The 21,719-nt window shown below is 48.9% G+C and overlaps 2 protein-coding genes across 3 annotated transcripts in view; one reads left to right on the top strand and one right to left on the bottom strand.

Annotated features, from left to right (window-relative positions):
• Positions 1–5,016: 5,016 nt before the first annotated feature.
• KLHDC7B (kelch domain containing 7B) lies at positions 5,017–9,598 on the top strand. The gene is made up of 2 exons (XM_039237188.1): positions 5,017–6,361; positions 6,512–9,598. Exons 1-2 carry the CDS (start codon positions 5,017–5,019, stop codon positions 8,509–8,511), a joined length of 3,345 nt encoding a protein of 1,114 aa, XP_039093119.1. The 3' UTR covers positions 8,512–9,598.
• Positions 9,599–9,783: 185 nt separating this feature from the next.
• The window catches only part of SYCE3 (synaptonemal complex central element protein 3), a 28,360-nt gene continuing 16,424 nt past the window's right edge, over positions 9,784–21,719 (bottom strand). For both annotated transcript variants that reach the window (XM_039237303.1, XM_039237298.1), the window contains exon 3: positions 9,784–10,096. In XM_039237303.1, coding sequence (XP_039093234.1) covers positions 9,939–10,096 — 158 coding nt within the window. In that variant the 3' untranslated portion in view covers positions 9,784–9,938. The remainder of the gene's footprint in view (positions 10,097–21,719) is intronic.

The following is a 21,719-nucleotide window of genomic DNA, read 5'->3' on the forward strand; positions in this document are numbered from 1 at the left end:
AGGGAAAGAGGGAGACACAGAATCCAAAGCAGGCTCCAGGCTCTGAGCGGTCAGCACAAAGCCCGATGCGGGGATTGAACCCACGAACTGTGAGATCATGACTTGAGCCGAAGTCAGAGGCTTAACCAACTGACCCCAGGTGCTCCTGTTTTCTTTCTCTTTAATTTATAGCCATCCTAGTGTATGTGAAATGGCACTTCATTGTGGTTTTGATTGCATTCCCCTAAGGATGTTGAGCATCTTTTCATACATTTACATACCTTCTTCGGAGCAATGCCTATTCAGGATCTTTGCCTATTAAAAAAATGGGTTGTTGTCTTTTTGTTATTGAGTTGTAAGGGTACTTTATATATTCTGGATACTAGACCTTTATCAGAAATATGATTTGAAAATATTTTCTCCCATTCTGAAAGTTGTCACTTTTCTGATAATGTCCTCTGAACAAAAGTTTTATGTTTCATTGCAATCTAGTTTATCTATTTTTTCTTATTTTGCTTATTTTTATTGGTGTCATATCTTAGAATCCATTGTTAAATCCAAGGTCATGAATGTTTATCCTTATGTTTTTCTTCTAAGAGTTTTATGGGTTTTTTTCTTTTTTAAATGTTTTATTTATTTCTAGGAGAGAGAGAGAGAGAAAGCGTGAGTAGGGGAGAGTCAGAGAGAGAGGGAGTCACAGACTGAAACAGGCTCCAGGCTCTGAGCTGGCAGTCAGCACAGAGCCCGACGCGGGGCTCGAACCCACGAACCGCGAGATCATGACCCAAGCGAAAGTCGGACGCCTAACCGACTAAGCCACCCAGGCGCCCCAAGAGTTTTATGGTTTTAGCTCTTCTATTTATTGATCCATTTTAATTTTTTTCAAAAAATTTTAATGTTTATTTATTTCTGAGAGACAGAGCACAAGTGGGGTCGAGGCAGAGAGAGGGAGAGAGACACAGAATCCGAAGCAGGCTCCAGGCCCTGAGCTGTCAGCACAGAGCCCGATGCAGGGCTCGAACTCACGTACTGTGAGATCCTGACCTGAGCTGAAGTCGTACGCTTAACCGACTGAGCCACCCAGGCACCCCTTAATTTTTCTTTTTTATACAGCATGAGGTAGGGGTCCAACTTATTCTTTTGCATGTGGATCTCCAGCTATGCCAGCACCATTTCTATATGAGGCTATTCTCTCTCCATGGAACAGCCTTTGCCCCCTTGCCAGAAATCAACTGGCCATAGACGCATGGGTTTATTTCTGGACTTTCACTTCCATTCCATTGGTCTGTTTTCGGTCCCTGTGCCAGTACCATGCTGTTCTGAATACTGTAGTCTCGTACTAAGTTTGGAGTTGAGAAGTGTGAGGTCTTTAATTTTATTCTCTTCAAGATTATTTCAGCTATTTGAGGCCTCTTGCAATTCCATATGAATCTGAGGGTTGGTTTGCCATTTCTACAAAAGTGGGCGCTGGAATTTTAATAGAAGTTGCTTTGAATCTATAGGTCACTGTGCACAGTATTGATACCTTTATTATTATTATTATTATTATTATTTTATTTTAGAGAGAGAGAGAGAGAGCATGCATGAGTTGGGCAGAGGGGCAGAGTGAGTGAGAGAGAGAGAGAGAGAGAGAGAGAGAGAATCTCAGGCAGTCTCCATGCTGTCAGGGTGAAGCCCGACTAGGGGCTCGAACCCACAAACCATGAGATCATGACCTGAGCCAAAACCAAGAGTCAGATGCCTAATTGGATGAACCACTGAGGTGCCCCAGTATTTAATTATTTTAAATAGTATTATAAATGGAATTGCTTTTCTAATTTCCTTTTCAGATTGTTTGTGGCTGGCATGTAGAAACACAACTGATTTGTGTGTGGTGATCTTGCATAGCGCAATTTTGCTGAATTTTTTACTAGCTCTAGTTGCTTCCTTGTTTATTATTTGGGATTTTCTATGGAGAAGGTCATGTCATCTGTGAATAAAGAGTTTTAGCTTTTCCTTTTGAATTTGAGTGCCTTTTAATATATTTTTCTTCACTAATAGTTAGAGCTCCTGGTACACCATTGAAGAACAGCAGTGAAAGCAGGCATTATTTCTTTGCTTCTCATCAGAGGGGGAGGGGACATGTTTAGTCTTTCACCATGGAGTCTGATACTAACTGCCGGGTTTTCTGAAATGCACGTTATCAAGGTGAGGTATTTCCTTTTGATTCCTAATTTTTTTTTTAAATGTGTGTGTATTTGTGTGTGTGTGTGTGTGTGTGTGTGTGTGAGTGTGTGAAAGAGAGAGACATATCACAAGCAGGGGAAGGGCAGAGAGAGCGAGACACAGAATCGGAGCTCTGAGCTCTGAGTTGAGCCCAGAGCCTAATGTAGGGCTCGAACCCATGAACCATGAGATTATGACCTAAGCCATACTAGGGTGCTTAACTGACTAAGCCACCCAGGCACCCCTCGATTTCTACTTTTTAAAAATGTTTATTCATTTTTGAGAGCGAGAGAGAGAGCGAGTGGAGGGGAGGGGCAGTGAGAGAGGGAGAGAGAGAATCCCAATCCCACAAATCACAGGATCATGACCTGAGCTTAAATCAAGAGTTTGACGCTCAACCAACTGAGCCACCCAGGCGCCCCCAGGATCTACTTTCTTCATGTTTGTTTTTTACCTTGATGGGAATTTTGATACTTACACTGTCTCATAGCACAGCAGAACAATTATTTTTGTTTCACAATTTGTGTAGGTGACTTCATGTTCCATCACCTGCCCAGCGGTACTACATTTTTACTCTCTCTGGGAAGTTAGGAGGGCAAATCTCCCACAACTTAGGGAGGGAACATGTCCTCAGTCACCTTCCCAATAGGGACTTTCCCCATGCTGCAGAGTTTTGCCTTCCACCTGGATTTTGACAAAGGGAGGTGTTTTGTTTCCCCAGAGGATGGGACTAGGCCCTTCATTGGTCACCTGTGTGCCACCGAGACCCATCATGGTCTTTGACACCTTGTGACATTGACTGAGATGATTTTCTGTGCTTGGTTCCTCCCCACCATGGCACCCTAAGGTATCACTTCGTGGACACTTGTGTTCGCTGTCAGCGGCCTGGGGCTCTAACAGCAGGTGTCTGCAGAAGCGGGGTAGAAATGCCTGATGAACTGCATGGTGTATAAGAAGGTACAGGTGGGTATTCCATCCCCATCCTTTCTAGGACCCTAAACAACCAAGAGGTAGAGCCTAGGACTGGGACAGGAATGAGGGCAGTGTCCATAAAGTCTGTCACCAAATTGAGGTCCACCTTAAGGCATGGGCACGCCTTCCACCCTCTTACCGTCATCTAATATGCTCAGGGGAGCTGGGAGGCAATCAGATGGGTGAGATACCTGAGTTCTAGCAGGGCCCAGGCTGGGTGCCAGGGATGCTCCTTGGCCATCTCGCTGCCTGCATCAGGGAGAAGTCTTGTGTCCTAGAGGGAGGGACAAATAACATGTCGGGGACCTGCCTTTGTCCCAGAGACTCCTGGCTCTTTTTCACACCTGGGCCCTCCCTGTCCCAAGACTTATTCCTGAGATCAGCTTAAGTGAGAGGCAGATGGAGGAGACATGGCTCCTTGGCTGAAAAACCAAGCTGAGGGAGGCCAGGCACATGCCCAAGGGGGCCGAGTTCCAGTGAAGAGGCTGGGGTGGGGTGATTTGGCTAAGATGAGGGAAAGCCAAGGAAAGAGATGGAACACCCAGAAGTCAGGCTGGTAGAGCACCTGGGTTCAGAGGGGTGTCTCTGAGTGATCCCGGGGGCTGGCCGAGGAGGTAACAGGGGTAAGAGCAGGCTGAGCTCAGGGCTCTGTGGGGCACCAGGAGAGTCAAGATGGCCCATAGGGTGCAGGGGGAGACCTGGGGGGGTCTAGAAAGGGCAGGTGGGTTCTAATATGCCAGGCTAATAAAGAGAAAAATACAACTTTTGGATTTTCTTTATTCTGTTCATTTCTTTTTCCCTCTTGACAGATTAAAAAATTCCTTTAGGAAAGTATCCCATTTCTGCTGCACTCAGGGTAAGGGAAATCCAGAGGTGCTGGAGGAGGGCCCTCTCAAGCACCGCTATGCATCCTGGGAGAGAATAGTGCAAGTCTCCACTTCACACTTAAGGTGACAGGAGGTTGCACTTTCTCTCTCTCTCTTTTTTTTTTTTAATGTTTTTTTAATTTATTTTTGAGAGTCAGAGAGAGCACGAGCAGGGGAGGGTCAGAGAGAGGGAGATACAGAATCCAAAGCAGACTCCAGGCTCTAGGCTAGCTGTCAGCACAGAGCCCAACGTGGGGCTCGAACCTACGAGCTGTGAGATCATGACCTGAGCCAAAGTCGGACGCTTAACCAGCTGAGCCCCCAGGTGCCCCAGGAGGCTGCACTTTCTAAGGCAGAGCTTACTGTCAGGACCCCCTACTCTCCATGGTCTCTCTCAGTCTGAGACCAGCCTGCAGGATTGGCACCATGGAGCATGTGCCCTCCCACCCCTCCCCCACTGGCCCACAGTGGAATTGTCTTCTTGGGTTTCTGGTAATTTCATCAGGGCTGCATCATGTTGCTGAAGCTACAGATAGCATCTCCCTATGGGTAACTCTTCCCTAACAGAGCCCCTGAGGCTGGACTTGGGCTTGGCGTTGGAACAACGGGGTGGAGGTCTGTGGGCTATGCGGGTCTGCAGGCAGAAGCAGGGTGGCTGGGCCACCAGAGCAGCGATGAGGAACGATGCCATCCACCACTGGAGCCTGTGGGAAGGGAGAAGGGCCTGGTGTGCCTGCAGCGGCCCTCGTGCGTTATGCCGTCTCCCGACAGCTCCCCCTGGGCTCTACCGACAACCCCCCAGTCCGGGCGAGGGTGCAGAGACACCCCACTCCCCCCCCCCCCAGGCTGGGCAGAGAGACTGTCCCCCAGCACAGGTCCACCTTAACTGGGCAGCCGTGTGGGCGGGGACAGCAGTCCAGGCCCCGTGCAGGACTGAGGGCAGCAGAGCTTCCAGCCGCGACCGGGCCCTCGCGCTGAGCCTGCAGCCGGCACCATGATCCAGGGCGCCTTGGAGCCCGACGGCCCAGGCTGGGGCTGGGACAGCGAGGATGACTGGGACAGCGCTGTCCTCACCCTGCTGGCGCTGGCTGTGGTGGCTGCCACGGCGCTGGCCTTGCACTGGTTTGGCTCCGGGCAGGGGCAGGAGGCGGCGGGACCTGCATCCACAGCCCCCGGGGCCCAGTCTTCTCAGGCTGCAGGAGCCAGGCCGGCCCTGCCCCTGAAGCCCAAGGCCAGTGGTGGCGCCGAGGGACGCAGCGCCGGGCAGGGGCGGCCAGACCCCCCAGGACGTGGCCAGGGGAGCCCGGCTGCAGGGGCCCAGGATCGAGAGCTCCGGGGAGGTGGTCTGGCTGCCGCGGCCGCACCTCCACTCAGGATGCCGGGCGAGGCGGCCAGCGGAGGGGCCTTGGGACGGCAGCACAGCCGTGCGGCTCCGGAAGCCCCGCGAGCTACAGGCAAGGAGCCTCTCAAGCCAGATACCGGCGTCCCGGGTAGAAGCAAAGTAGGGGGCGCATCCGGGCCCCTCCTGATCCACTTCACCCCCGGGAGCCCTGCCAGAGAGACAGAAGGGCAAGTGGAGGCAGGGGGTGTTCCAGCCAAGGTGCCCGCTCACCGGGCCGTGGTCCACGCAGCAGAACAGGACGCCAGCCCCTGGCAACACGGTGCAGGGCCACCTGGCTCACTGGGGAGAGGCCTAAGAGGCCGGCGGTGGCAGGCGGACCAAGGCTCAGGAGACGGAAGCCGCCGCCTCCCAAAGCGGGGCCCCCTCGGCCGCGGCGCCGCGGTGAGCGTGTGGGACGCCGTGGACGCAGCGGGCAGCCGCCGCCCCGCACGAGCCACGCAGACCGCGCCCTTGACGGAGGGCACAGCGGAGGGGCACCGGGCGAGCCTCCCACCGGCCTCAGAGCTAGCTCGGGAGGGCGGGGAGGCTGGGCCCCAGGCCCCCAGGGAGTCTCCGGGACCCCCGGCCTCCGTGGAGGGCTGGCCGTGGCAGAGGAGGGAAGTCCTTGTTGCCAGAAGTTTCACTCAGGCCCCAGGCTCCACGGGCCCGCGGCCGGAGGGGACGCCAGGCGGACACCCGCTCCCGTCGCACGGGCCGCGGGCCGCGGTCAAGGCTGACGGCTGTGGAGGCCGCCCTTTCCCCGGCTCCGGGCGGCGCGGGGCGGAGGAGCGCGGGGGAAAACAACCCGGGCAAGGCCAGGGGGTGCCGAGCGGCCGGCGGGGGGCGGGCGGCCTGGACGGGGGGACGCCCTCCGCACCCTCCGCGGCCTCCCCCTCCCCGCGCGACCCTACGCCCGTCCCACCCGGGGCCTCCGCGCCCACAGCACATCCCTACGGGGGTCTCTCCCGCGCGGGCCCAACTCTTCCCGCCTCCTCTCCTTCAGATTCTTGGTCCCGCAGAGTCAGTCAAGGTTCTGCCGGGGATGAACTGCTCAGGGCGGTGTCAGTGTCAGCCCCTGCCCCCCCTGCCCCTGCGCCTGCCCCCCCAGCCCCTGCCCCTGCCGCAGCCCCAGCTCCAACCCCAGCCTCTGGGGCAGCCCCAGCTCCAGCCCTCGCCCCTGCCCCCGCCCCCGCCCCCGCCCCCGCCCCAAACGCTGAGTCAAGGCCCAGGTCCCGGGAGCCCAGCGTGGCTCTCTGCGAGGACCGCCAGGAGGCGCAGAGCTCATCCAGCTGGAAAAACCTTATTTCCATGGTTCTTAGGAGTCACCCTTTTCCCAGGCAGGAGCGACTCCAAGGGGGAGCCCCGCGGGCGGCCCCCAGGAGCCCTAGAGAGCCCAGCACTGACCCACCCCCTGAGAACAGAGAGCCTGGTTCTCCCCCCGCAGGGCCCGCCCCCAGCCCGGGGGCCAGGAGCGGCTCCTCAGGGGGAGTGGCCCCAGGGGCTGGGTGTCAGCAGCCGCAGAGAAGCGTGGGCACCAGGGAGGCCCCTGCTCCAGACCCGCCCTCAGGCCCCAGAGGAGATGGCGGGGAGGAGAAACACCCAGACTCCCCGCTGCTTGGAGCTGCCATGCCCAGGGCCCCGTCACGGTCCCCTGAGCCCAGGCCACCTGGCCCTGCACCCTCCCCCGCTGCCAGGGGGGTCCCCCAGCCTGTCCCCCGGCCACGGATTCGCAGCACGTGTGGAATAGCAGAGAGCTCTGGGCGGGAGGGCAGCCAGGCGGCCCCGGGCGCGGCTCCAGGGGAGACGCCCTGCCCTGCGGGCAGCGGGGTCGTCCTCACAGAAAAGCAGAGAGAGGCCCCAGAACGCACGGTGCTTCTGCAGAGGCCCGGGAGCCGGGGGGAGGCCGCGGGGCCTCGGAAGCCCAGCCCGCTAGCCCGGGAGCCCCCGGCGGCAGCGGCTCGACGCCGGCGGCGGCCGGACCTGGGCAGCTGCCTGGACGCACTGGCCTCTGCCCAGCAGCACGGGCAGCCCGGCCTGGCGCAGGAGACCTACGCCTTGATGAGCGACAACCTGCTGCACGTGCTGGGAGACCCGGGCCTCTACCGGCAGCTGAGCGGGGCTGACCGGGAGCGCATCCTGAGCCTCCGGACGGGCCGGGGCCAGGCGGTTCTGGGGGTCCTCGTGCTGCCCAGCCTCTACCAGGTGAGCCGCTCGGGGCTCACGAGGGGCCCCTGTGGGGAGGAGGCTCCTACAGCGGGGCCTGCACCCCTGCCTGCTCGCACGCACCTGCACGTGTTCGACCCCCAAGAAAACGCATGGCGGCCCCTGACTCAGGTGCCGGAGGCGGCCCCGCTGCGCGGCTGCGGCCTCTGCACCATGTACAACTACCTGTTCGTGGCGGGGGGCATCCGCGGCTCCGGGGCCACGGCCGTCTGCTCCAGCGAGGTCTTCTGCTACGACCCGCTGACCAACGTCTGGAGCCAGGTGCGGCCCATGCAGCAGGCCCGCGCCCAGCTCAAGCTGGTGGCCCTGGATGGGCTTCTTTATGCCATTGGTGGAGAGTGCCTGTACAGCATGGAGCGCTACGACCCGCGCACGGACGCCTGGACCTTGCGTGCGCCCCTTCCTGCGGGCACCTTCCCCGTGGCACACGAGGCTGTGGCCTGCCGTGGGGACATCTATGTCACCGGGGGCCACCTCTTCTACCGCTTGCTCAGGTACAGCCCCGTGAAGGATGCGTGGGACGAATGCCCCTACAGTGCCAGCCACCGGCGTTCCAGCGACATGGTGGCGTTGGGAGGTTTCCTATACCGATTCGACCTGCTGCGGGGTGTGGGCGCCGCAGTGATGCGCTACAACACTGTAACCGGCTCCTGGAGCCGGGCCGCCTCCCTGCCGCTGCCGGACCCGCTCCCGCTGCGGTGCACCACGCTGGGTAACACCATTTACTGCCTCAACCACCAGGTCACCGCCACCTTTACAGTCTCCGAGGGGACTGCCCAGTTCCAGGCCAGGGAGTTGCAGCCCTTTCCTCTGGGAAGTAAGGGGGTCCTCTGTCCATTCATCTTGACTCTGCCTGCCACCAGCCGCCTGCAAACTGCTCTCTGAGCTGCTGCTCTCCAGGGAGACCCTGGGCCTGGGGGTCTGAGGCAAGTGGAGCACAGGAGATGCCTGGCAGAACCTTCTGCTGTTGTTTCTGGGACAGCTTTGTTTTTCTGCTCTAATAAAGCTCATGATCACCCCGCTTCCATACCCCTTTCCCTGAAAGAGCCCTGTCCCCCTGGGAGCTCAGGCTCCTTGCATCTGTGAACTGGTTGCTGGGCATCCCTAGCCGGCTTCTAACCTTCTCACCACAGCATGCTGTTTACTGCCTTTTCCACTTAGTTCTTGCCCTCACGCCTCAGCTGGCTCACAGCCCCTCCTCCAGGGGCTCCTCCTCCTCCCCTAACCCTCCTCCCCTTCTCTGGGCTCCCAGGAGCCAGGCGTCCTCTCTGCAGCACTGCACACTGCCTGGAAAAATCTGTGCGTGGGTCTCTCTGGTGCTCTGCGAGCCAGAGACCTTGGAGACCAGGATTCGGCTTGTGGAGGGGTTGAGTGACTGCTGAGCCAAGGAAGGAGGTGGCTAGAGAGTCACACTCCCTGCGCTCTGTCCCTCGAGCTCCAAGCTGCGCAAGGGTCTGTAAGGGAGTGGGACAGGGGAGCAAGGAACAGAGGGTCCCCAGGAAAATGTCCTTGCCTCAGGCCTTGGGAGCCGGGTTGGCTCCTCCTGGGAAAGACCCTGTAGCCCTCCTTTGTGCAACTGGTCCCCAGAGGCCTAGAGCCCTGCCTGCGAAACTGTTCTGCCCCTGCCTGTAACCACTTAGGCCCATGCCCCTCTGCGGCTTGTGGGGTCTCTCCCCCGACCCCTGCTCTGCCCCTCCAGAAGCCAGCCTCACTTCCCACCATCCCCTGTTCTTCTGTGAGGCCCAGGTTTCACCTGAGCTCTCTCCCCTGATAGCTGTGGACTTAGCCAGACATAGGATTCCATTCTTCTCCTCTGCGCGGTGGGGAACATGAACATCTGTTACTCAGGAGAGCTGTGAGGGCACGAGGGCACCTGTGGGCGCCTGGCACAGTGCCCAGGATGGAGAGATAATGTCCCCTTTACCCATTTTGGAATCCATCACAGGAAGGTAAATAAATCTGACTGAATACTGCTGCCTGTCCCACCATCTGTCCTGGTTTGTCCCTATCTGACCCTATTTTTGCTTTTTATTCTATGCTTAGAGCTATTGGCACTAAATATGTTTAATTCATTGAAAGCATCTACATGTTATAATTCTCATTTTTCGCTCACAAGGCTTGATTTGCTGCTGGGTAGGACGGAAAGGGGTCCTCAGGTTGTTCTTAAAAATAAGTTTATTGAAAAACAAGTACGGTTCATACAGCTATATATTATGGTTACTGTTACTCTGCCAAACAGAGAGGGCTCTGTGCCCCAGGGGTTTCTCCACACTGGCAGGTGGCAGCATGGTGGCCATGCATGGGCAGGGGGCCTACTGTTTGCGCTTGGTCTCATTGAGTAGCTCTTGCCAGTTCTTCTCCATCTCCTCCTTGCAGTTGAGGAAGGCATCCTCCAGCCGGCGCATGGACTCCGCCAGTGTGGGGTTGGTGCGCATCACCACCATGTCGTAGGCCATCCACGTGGCTTGCACTGCAACAACCAGATGGGCCCTGATCAGGCTACAGAGTGGGGCCGTGGCTCTGAGCACCCCAGGGAGGGCCAGATGCCTCCAACCATGCTAAGCATCCCAGAGTCTAGATCCCGCTGAGTTACCCAATTACTCTGAGGAGAGAGAACTGGTAGGCTACATGTTATAGGGTTCATAAAAGCCACTATTAAAATTCCCTACACAGAGCACTACTTCCCTGATCTCATGCAAGTGTTAACTTCTGGATACATCAGCCCATGATGCTAAGACTAGAGGCCAGTCTGATATAAAATATTAGGACAAATTAGAGCAAACTCAGGTCCTTACCCATCTGCAGTTTACAGTTCGTGGTTGCAGGGTGAGCCCTGAGGGGTCGTAACACCTGTCCAAGCTCACATGCTCAAGCAGGACTGACTATTCGTACTCCTGCAAGGCCCTGAGCCTCATGCTGCCTTATGCACAGTGGCCTGGATGCCTGCCCCCTTCTATCCGGGACCTCTGTGCTATCATGAAGGCCAGTGCAGGGACTCTTCCTTGTGGAAAGGTTTGCCACATCCCACGTTAGGTGTCCTTTGGTGCTCACCACTGCACTGAGTTTATTGCTGTTTCCCATCGAGAGCAACTCAAGGGCAGTATCCCCGGGGCCTATAGGTGAACACACGCTTCTTGTACAAATTCAGTGGAAGTGTGGAGAAACCTCACCTCCCTGCAGCACCCACCACACTGGGGTGGTTCGACCCTCTATCGTTACAGAAAACAAAGCTCATCTCCCTTCCGCATGACAGCCAACCACAGTACATATATCTCCCCCTGAAAACTGCTCTTTGGTGGGCTAAAACATACTGGACACTTTGGAGAACTAGGTCCTCAAGGAAATTAACCAAAGAGGAGATAGGTGAATAAATCATAATAATAATAGCACAAGAATAGGTACATACAACCAAGGTCAGCAGCACGACAGACTTGATGTTTTACAGAAAATGACATGTTTGGTTAGGGGAAAATTGTTGGAAAAGCTATGTGCAGTATCTTAACAGAGGGCATACAGTTATACAGCTTGTATAAGATTATTGAGCTTTTGGATGCATGAGAGTCACTTGGGACACCTTTTAAAATGGAGATCGCTGGCCTGTCCCACAACGCAGAGAAGGTCTTCTCTAGCATCTTGGGATTGGTGCCCAGGGACGAGGATCTTAAAAAGGAGACCATCCTTACAGACTGCTGGACAGTGGGTGCAGCACGCACCCGGGAGTCAGAGCAGTGTGCTTTCTGGCTCTCTCTACTTGCTACCCGTGTGACCAGAAACAAGTGACTTAAATTTACCAACCTCATTTGTAAAGGACGCACAACACCCCAATCTCACAGCTTGCCATGGTTAAATGGCTGATGTATGTAAAATGCCTAGCACAGATTATGGTGTTCAAGACAGGAGAAACCCTTACCATAGAATAAATAGAGATATTCAGGGCAAAGAGTTAGAGTAGGTAAGAAATAAAAATTCAGAAGGGGAAAAAAAGCTTGCAGAAATGAGTCTCATATGGTTCCACACAGCAGTTGGAATTCTAGCTCTGAATTTCCTAAGGCCAAAGTAGAGAAAACATGCTCGGATTTAAGACTCGGTGACCATAAAATAAAAACAAACCCATGAAGGACAGCTGGGTGGCTCAGTCGGTTGAGTGTCCAACTGCAGCTGAGGTCATGACCTCACGGTTCCTGAATTTGAGCCCCACATTGGGCTCGATGCTGTCAGCGTGGAGCCTGCTTTGGATCCTGTGTCCCCCTCTCCCTCTGCCCCTCCCCTGCTCACACACATACTCTCTCTCTCACATAAATAAATAAACATTAAAAAAACAACAACAGGGATGCCTGGGTGGCTCTGTCCATTAAGTGTCCGCCTTTGGCTCAGGTCATGATCTTGCGATTTGTGGGTTCAAGCCCCACATTGGATTCTGTGCTGACAGTTCAGAGCCTGGAGCCTGCTTCTGTGTCTTCCTCTCTCTCTGCCCCTCCCTCGCTTGTGCTCTCTCTCTCTCTCTCTCAAAAATAAAGATATAAAAAAAAATTTTTTTTAATTACACACTTTTATCCTAAGAAAAAATTTTCCTATAGGTATATTCTATGAGAAGCATATAGTATAGTTGGAAATGTCTTTGACAACATCCCTACTTTAAATACAAAGTGATTCTTCCATGTCTATTGTTGTAATCACTGGTAAAAGAAAGCTGGCATACTGCCAAAGCACAGTTTAGAAAAGGTAATTCAATGAGACACCAAAACACTATATCAAGAGCAAAGCCCTCTTTGATTTGATGCAAGGAAGAAAATTCAGAATGCATAGAAAAGGAAGAACTCATGATCACCAGAAGATCCTCCAGAAATATGCACCTCTTGAGTTTTTCATTCATTCAGTACTTATTGAACACCTCTGTGCTGGCATTTTGTTAAGGCGCTCCTGGCCTCCTGGCAATACAGCAAGAAACAAGACAGACACACCGGCCTTCACGAAGTGTCTATTCTGGGGGCCGTGGGAGGAGGCGGAATAAACATACACGACAATGACAGCACCCTTGGGAAGGGTGCTGTGTGGCAATAAGCAGCAGGCACGGAGACAGAGAAACGGGGTAGGAGGAGTCTCACTTTGAACCAGATGGTAAGGGCAGGCTCTCTCTGAGAGCTTTTGGTAAGGCCTGAACATTAGCAAACCCAAAGTCATAACCTCTGGAAAAGCCTAAACAGCAGATGTTCTAAGAAGCCAACTAGGGCTCACCTAACACACTGTACTAACATGCTGGGGAGGGCTAAACCCTCATGCAGAAAGAAAAAACAGCCAAGACGTGGGGCACCTGGGTGGCTCAGTCACTTAAGCGCCTGACTCTTGCTTTCAGCTGAGGTCATGACCTCACGGTTCATGGGCTTGAGCCCCAGTTCGGGCTCCACGACGCTGGTGTGGAGCCTGACTGGGATTCCCCTCTCTGCTTGCTCCCTCTGTCTCTACCCCCCCGCCCCCCCGCTCATACACGTGTGCATTCTATAAACAAACAAACAAAGCAAGGTTCAAAGGATGAAGATTACGTGTTCCAAAAATCTGGGGTAGGAGAGGGAAGGACATCACTTAGGGGTGTAGTAAGTGAATTTGTTTTGAGGGCCTGGAAGGTAGGCAGGGAGTACAGGAGTGATGACGAAAGGGCCAGCTGAGCCATATGGTAAGGGGACCAAGGTGGGCCTGGAGTTTACAGCCACAGGCTAATTCCACCTGTGGCAAAACAGACCAATCAACATTTTAAACATAATTGGTGAAGCTGTACCTCCCAAATCTCAGGCCCCAGATGGTATTGGAGATGAATTCCACAAACTTTGAAATAACAGTTAATTCTTACATAATACGAGTGATTCCAGAAATTAGAAAAAGAAGAGTGATAATCTTGCTCTATGGATATAGAAGCATTCTATTTACATTATAGAAAATTTGAGAACAGAGATAAACAAAAATAAATACATAATTTTCCATAAGCTGGTTTGTTCTAAAATCAAAGATTGTATGAAAAAAATATAGGTCTATTTCATACCAATATAGATATAAAACTCTAAACATAACATGAACTAACCAAACCTAACAATGTGTTAAAATAGTATGGTATGATCGAGTAGAATTTGTAAAAGAAATTCAAGGATGGTTGAGTATCAGAAAGTCAATCAGTGTAATGAATCACATTAATAAAAGGGGAGGAACATGGCCCTAGGAGGGGTGCAGAGCAAGTGGGCTCCCGGGACCCTGGAGGCTGAGGGCAGGCACTGTCCGCACACTGAGCACAGGTTCTGCTCTACTCTCTAGGCGTAAATTCACAGACAAACATGAATGGATGACAACAGAAAATGGTATGGGAACAAGTGGGAATCAGCAATTTTGCACAGGAAGCTTTGGGGGGGTGTCATGTACTGTAGCCTGCCTGGTGCTGGGACAAAACTGAACAAACAAGAGGAGTCTGGTGCTTTGGAAGGTGTGAAAGCTGCCGGTGAACTCTATTCTCTGTCAAGGGAAGTAACTGAAATTAATGAAGCTCTTGCAGAAAATCCAGGACTTGTCAACAAATCTTGTTATGAAGATGGTTGGCTGATCAAAGTAATACTCAGTAATCCTTCAGAACTGGATAAATTAATGAAGAAGCATGTGAGAAGTACATAAAATCTATTGACAAGTGAAAACAGAAATCCTGAATAAACTAGTATGAAACAACTTAGTCTAGCATGGTTGTCTTAAATTAGTGGTGCAGAGAGGTTTTAAGATAGCCACTTTTAGGGGCGCCTGGGTGGCTTAGTCGGTTGAGCGTCCGACTTTCGCTTGGGTCATGATCTCGCGGTTCGTGGGTTCGAGCCCCGCGTCGGGCTCTGTGCTGACTGCCAGCTCAGAGCCTGGAGCCTGTTTCAGTCTGTGACTCCCTCTCTCTCTGACCCTCCCCTGCTCACGCTGTCTCTCTCTCTCTCTCTCTCCTAGAAATAAACAAAATATTTTTTTTTAAAAAGTCTTTTAGAAGATTTGTGGAAAAGAACTTTTATTTGTTGTGAGCAAAGCTTGCTAAGGTTTGGTGGGCTTATTTAGAAGATTACAAAAAAGACTTTAGTATCAGATATTATGCTGATGCAAAACTAGAATTTGTTTTTATCTCTGTTAAAATGAGAAAATTTTCTCAGATCGTTGGTCTGCTCTTAATATGAGGTTTTAAAATGTTATGCTTTACTTTCTGTGTAATCTGCCTAGATAGCAAAGATTCCATGCTTTTATTAAGTTTATTTATTTATTTTGAGAGGGACAGAGACAGGGTGAGTGAGGGAGGAAGAGAGAGGGGGGGAGGGGGAGACAAAATCCCAAGCAGGCTCCATGCTGCCAGCACAGAGCTTAATGTGGGGCGCAAACTCACGAAACCGCAAGATCATGACCTGAACTGAAATCAAGAGTCAACGCTTAACTGATGAACCCCCCAGGCTCCCCAAGATTCTGTGTTGTAACAGAATAAACCTTCTGTGTTTCTGTCTTGGTTTTTATTCTATCCTTATTGGTTTAAGAAAACAAAAGCTTCTCACTTAGGAAGGAACTAAGGTTCCTTACAATCATATTACCTTCTATGTTTATTTTTACCTATTTTACTATTGCTTCGAAATCAGAAGTAAAATGTTGTGTCACAGGCACCCATGATCCAATCCCTACCTTAGATGTACAGCTCTCCTAAGAACTTTTGCTTTTTGTCTTTCCAAAATCCAACTTTAGGCGATACTTTTTGCATCTAAAACTGTCTTTGAGATTTCCTAGAGGGTCTTNTCTGAAACAGGCTCCAGGCTCTGAGCTGTCAGCACAGAGCCCGACGCGGGGCTCGAACCCACGAACCGTGAGATCATGACCTGAGCCAAAGTCAGACGCTCAACTGACTGAGCCACCCAGGCGCCCCACCAATAATTTTTTTTAAACCCTGGAAAATAACAAGTGTTGGTAAGGATGTGGAGAAATTGAAACCCTTGTATACTGTTGGGAGGATTGTAAAATGGTGCATCATTGTGTAAAACAGTTTGAACTTCTTCAGAAAGCTAGACATAAATTCCACTTCTAGGTAATTTTCCAAACAACTGAGAACAGGCACTCAAACACATACTTGCATACAGATGCTCACAGCAGTGCTAGTCACAATAGTTAAAAGGTGTACACAACCCAAAAATCAATCAAAGGATGAATAGATAAAGAAAATATGATATATCCATACAATCAGATAATTATTCAACCATAGAGGGGAATAAAGTACTAATATATTCTATAATATTGATGAACCTTGAAAATATTATGCTAAGAAAAATAAGCCAGAAACAAACTGGATTCACATATTATATGATTCATTTATATGAAGTATCCAGAATGGGTAAATTCATAGAGACCGAAAACAGATTGGTGGTTGCCAAGAGTTGAGGATGGAGGCGTATGGGGGTGACTGGCTGGGGTACAAAGAGTCTTTTTTTTATTAAGTTTACTTATTTATTTTGAGAGAGAGAAAGTGTGAGCCCACATGTGGGAGAGGCAGAGTAAAAGGGAGAGAGAATCTGAACCAGCCACCGTGCTGTCAGCACAGAGTCCAGTTCAGGGCTTGGATTCATGAGAATTGAGATCATGACCTGAGCTGAAACCAGGAGTCAGAGACTTAACAGACTGAGCCACCCAGGTGCCCCACATAGTCTTTTTTGAATGATGAAAATATTTTGAACTAGATAGATTTGGTGGCTGTATGACACTGTGAATGTATTAAATGCCACTGAATGTATACTTTAAAATGGTTAGTTATATGGTATATGGATTTCACCTACTTTTTCTTAAGTTTAATTATCTTTGAGAGAGACAGAGACAGTGTGAGTCGGGGAGAGGCAGAGAAAGAGACTGAGAGAGAGAGAGAGAGAGAGAGAGAGAGAGAATCCCAAGCAGGCTCTGCACTGTCAGCATAGAGCCTGATGCAGGGCTCAAACTCACAAAACTGTTAGAACATGACGAGCCTAAACCGAGAGTCGGATGCTTAACTGACTGAGCCACCCAGGTACCCCTCATCTAAACTTTTCTATTTAAATTTGAGATGTTTCTATTAAGATGTTTCTATGTTTTCTATTTAAATTCAAACTTTTCTCTAAAAGAGACAGAGTGAGTCAGAGAGAGGGAGGGGAGGAGAAAGAGAGAGAGAAAGAGAGAGAGAGAGAGAGAGAGAGAGGAGAATCTTAAGCAGGCTCCACACTCAGCATGGAGCCCAGTATGGGGCTTGATCCCACAACCCTGGGATCATGAGCTGAGTTGAAATCAAGAGCTGGTCAGTCAACTGACTGACTGAGCCACCCAGGTGCCCCTCACCTAAAATTTTTCTTTTTAAATTTAAGATGTAAGGGGACAGCTGGGTGGCTCAGTTGGTTAAGCATCTGACTCTTGGTTTCAGCTCAGGTCATAATCTCACGGTTCATGAGTTCAAGCCCTGCTGACACGTTTGAGAATTTCTCCCTCTCTCTCTGCCCCTCCCCCACTCCCTCTCTCTTTCTCTCAAAATAAATAATCAAAAAGAATAAAAAACTAAAATCTGAAACCTTATACATAATATAAAACAAGTGACATACAAAAACAAAGACATGGAAATAAAGGAATGTAAACAAATAAGGGAAGACTGTTATATGGATCAATGGCGATAACATGCTGAAAAGTATGCCAGCTCTCTGCCAGAGAGCTCTAAAGAAAAACAAACCGACAAAACCAAAATAATCAGAAAAACAGCAAATGAAGGACCACTATGGTAGAGAGGGTGTTATCTATTATCAATTACAAATTTAAAACATACCACACTTTCCTCATTTTGCCATTTAAGTAGGTTCCACAGGAAATGATCATGTTCCAATACCTAGCACTGTACTAGAAAAAGATGATGTCAAAAAGCTTAAGATACAATCTCTAGGTCAGGGCAACCTTGGTTAACCAAACATTCACTCTTCTTACCTTCCTGTGAGCTGCCTTTTCCCCTTAGAAATCCCAAACTCCCTTTCCTTTAGCTCAGGAAGATAAATAAACTGCAGTCAAGTTGCTGCCTTCTGAGTCTCCTACCTCTGTGGGACTCCTAGATGTGCATAAGTATATGTGCCCAATTAAAATTTAGTTTTTCTGCTGTGAAAAAGAAAGCTTAAGATACAGCTTTCTTAAAATGCATAAAAAATCGGGGAGCTAAAACATATTCATTCACTTTAAAAATATCTATTAAACACCTAGTATGGGTCAGCATCTATTTAGGTCCTGGGGACAGAGTGGTGAGAAAAAATGTCAAAAAGTCTTAGCCTCATGACCATTATATAATAAATAACAATAAGTAGGGGTGCTTGTGACTCAGTTGCTTAAGCTTCCAACTCTTGATCAGCTCAGATCATCATCTTTTTTTTTTTTAAATGTTTTATTTATTTCTAGGAGAGAGAGAGACAGCGTGAACAGGGGAGGGTCAGAGAGAGGGAGTCACAGACTGAAACAGGCTCCAGGCTCCGAGCTGGCAGTCAGCACAGAGCCCGACACGGGGCTCGAACCCACGAACCGCGAGATCATGACCCAAGGGAAAGTCGGACGCTTAACCGACTAAGCCACCCAGGAGCCCCAGCTCAGAGCATCATCTTACAGTTCGTGAGATTGAGCACCCAGTCGGGCTCCGCACTGACATCGTGGAGCTGGGAATCTCTCCCTCTCTCTGCCCCTCTCCTACTTGCACGCTTGTGCACATGTGCACTTTTCTCTCTCAAATATGTAGATAAACATTTAAAAAATGACAATAAGTAAATATATATAGTATGTTAGAAAGTAATAAGTGCTGGGTCGCCTGGGTGGCTTAGTCATTTAAGCAGCAGACTTAGGCTCCGGTCATGATCTCGAGGTTCATGGGTTCAAGCCCTGCACTGGGCTCTGTGCTGACAGCTCAGACCCTGGAGCCTGCTTCAAATTCTGTGTGTATCTCTCTCTCTGCCCCTCCCCTGCTTGTGCTCTGTCTCTCTTTGTCTCTCAAAAGATGAATAAAAATGTTAAAATTTTTTTAAAAAAGAAAGTAATAAGTGCTTAGGAGAAAAATAAATCCGTGAAGGAGGATTGAGAGTGCCAGGGAAAAAGGATTTGCAGTTTCAAGAAGGGCGGCTGGGAAACACTTCACTGAGAAGGTGACATTTACTTTTATTTGTTTACTTATTTTTTAAAAATTTAATGCTTATTTATTTTTGAGAGAGAGTGAGTGGGGGAAGGGCAGAGAGGGAGACAGAGAATCCAAAGCAGGCTCTGGGCTGTCAAAGCCCAATGTGGGGCTGGAACCCACAAACCTCAAGATCATGACCTGAGCCAAAGTCAGATGCTCAACTAACCGAGCCACCCAGGCGCCCCAAAAAGGTGACATTTAAATTACCTTTTGATGAACAGAAGTTCTTAACGTTAATGTAGTTTAACTTATCAATCTTTTATTCTATGTTTAGCATTTTTGCCTCTTGTTTAGGCAATTTTGTTCCATCCCCAAAGTCACAAGATATTGTCCCCTATTTTCTTTCCAAATTTTAAACATTTTTGACACCTAAGCCATTATTCTGAAGTTATTGTGTGTATGTGTGCGTAGGGATCAATTTTTAATTTTTATTCTTATTGATAACCAATTTCTTCAGCTTACTTATTAAATAATTCCTTCTTAAGAAATAAATGGTTTGTTCTTTCCTCCACTGATCTGTCATTTCACCTGTTATATACAAAACCTTTTCTGAGTGTGTATGTGTGTACATATGTGTGCATGAGCATGCTATGTGTGTCTATGTATATGTGAGAGTGTGTGTTTACATGAGTGTGTATGAGAGTGTGTATATTATGGGTGCACATATCTATGTTTGTGTGTGTGTGTGAATATGTGAGTGTGTGTGTGTGCCTGTGTGTATGTGTGTGTCTGTTTCTGGACTCTCTGTTGAATTGTGTTGGTCAAGCTGTCGATTCCTAAGCCAATATGACATTGTAATAACTATATAGTTTTATAATAAGTCTTGGTAATGGTAGGGTGAATCCTCTGTCCTTGTCTTTCTCAGAAATATCTTAGCCATTTTTGGGTCTTAAGTCTCTCATAAATGTTTTAGAATAAACTTGTCAAATTCCATGACAAACCCTATTAGGATTTTCACTAAAACTACTTTAAAGTAAATGATGAACTCTGGGGAGAATAGACACATTATTGTAAGTCTTTCTATTCATGAATGTAGCTATAGCTCCATTTACTTTGATCTTTAGTATCTGTTAGTCAAGTTTTATAATTTTCTGCATATAGGCTTTAAACATTTCTTGTTAGATTTCTTCCAGGGGAATTAATTCTTAGCTGTGTCTATGCATGTGCATGTTTGTGTGCTGCTGTTGTAGATGCCTTTAAAAAATGTGTTCTAATTATTTGTTGCTGGTATACAAAAATGCAGTTAGCTTTTGTACACTGATCTTACATGCAAGCCACCTTGCTAAGCCTTATTATTTCCAATAATATGTGTTTTAGATGTTCTGCCTCAGTGTGGTGGCCAGCTTCCAAGTTGACCCTAGTAGTTTCTGTCTTCTGGTAATCACACCCTATGTAGTTCTCTCTCACACTGTACTAGAGGATGTCCACGTGACAAGTAAATTATGACAGAAGTGATGGTGTGTCATTTCTAAGATTAGCTTATAAAAGACTGTACCTTCTGTCTTGGGCGCTTCCGTGTGTGTATATCGTATTATACTATCTTATATTACATGTAAGTGCTCTGGGAGAAGTTATGTCACGAACAGCCTTCTGGTGAGGCCACATAGAAAGCCGTTTGCCAACAGCTATGTGAGCTTGGAGGGAGATTCTCCAGCCTTTGGTTAAATATCTGGAGATTGAAATGATGGCCAACACTCTGACTGCAAACTCATAAAATACAAATCCAGAACCACCCAGCTTAGCTACTCCCAGATTCCTGATCTTCAGAAACTGTGTGATAATAAATACTTTTTGTTTTAAGTTGCTAAATTTGGGTTAACTTGTTATGAAGTAGTAGCTAACTAATACAGATTTTGATGCTTGAGTACAGTGCTCCTGTAACAAAACCCTGAAATGTAGGAGTAGCTCTGGAGTGTTTCAGGGGACGGGAGCTGAAAACGCTGTAAGGATTTTGAGGAAAGCATTAGTGAAAGATTAAAGTGTCTTGAACACACTGTTCGTAGGAGTTTGGAGTTTGAGGAGGTTGCCAATAAGGATTTACAGAGAAGTGAGGAAACTCTTATTGGAAACTAGAGGAGAGGGGATACTTGCTATGTGGTGGGAGAAGATTTAGCAACACTGTCACAGGAAGTAATGTGGAAGGGAGAAAATGTACTTAATGAATTATTCATAGGATTTACCTTCATGTTTAACATTTTATTTGTTTCCCCTTGCCCCATGAATTTCAGACCTTCCTTCTGAGATCATATTCCCTTTACTTAAGTAAAACTTTTAGTAATTCCTCTAAAGCAGGTCTCTTTGTGACAAATATTGTCGGGTTTTGTTCATTTGCAAATGTCTTTAATTTTCCCTCATTACCGAAAGATAATTTTGCTGGATGCATAATTCTGGGTCAATAGTGTTTTTATGACATTTAGATATTATTCCATTAAGTTCTGGTTCTCACGATTATTGTTCAAAGTTCACTCCAATTGTGACTCTTTTGATCTCTTTTTTCCTCTGGTTTCCTGTAGTTTTGATCTTTGTCTTTGGTGTTCTGCAGTTTCACTATTATGCGTCTAGGTATGGATATAATCTTATTTTGCTTAAGATGTATTTTGTTTCTTGCATCTGTGATTCAATTTTTCATCAGTTCTGGAAAATTCAGACATTATATTATTAGGTATTGTCATTATTCTTTTGTCTCTAATGTCTTTTTTCCCCTGAGATCCCAATTAAGATATATGTTAGACCTTCTTGGTCTATATCCTAAGTCTCATAATCTCTTCATATTTTTACTTTCTTTACCCCTTTTTGATGCATCATTCTGCAATTAATCATTTCTTCAACTGTCATTGATTTCAATCTCACAATTATACTTTTTCTTTTAAGAGGCTCCATTTGTTGTTTTTTCAAGTCTGTC

The sequence above is a fragment of the Hyaena hyaena genome, unplaced genomic scaffold (genome assembly GCF_003009895.1).
Source record: "Hyaena hyaena isolate Hyena2069 unplaced genomic scaffold, ASM300989v1 scaffold_4, whole genome shotgun sequence".
Lineage (NCBI taxonomy): Eukaryota > Metazoa > Chordata > Mammalia > Carnivora > Hyaenidae > Hyaena > Hyaena hyaena.

What these genes read in the sequence shown, in the direction of transcription:
- KLHDC7B (XM_039237188.1), top strand. Translation starts at nt 5,017, where the DNA reads ATGATCCAGGGCGCCTTGGAGCCCGACGGCCCAGGCTGGGGCTGGGAC. An exon ending in CACAGCACATCCCTACGGGG is followed by an intron (nt 6,362 to 6,511) that starts GTCTCTCCCGCG and finishes CTGCCCCCCCAG; the next exon opens with CCCCTGCCCCTGCCGCAGCC.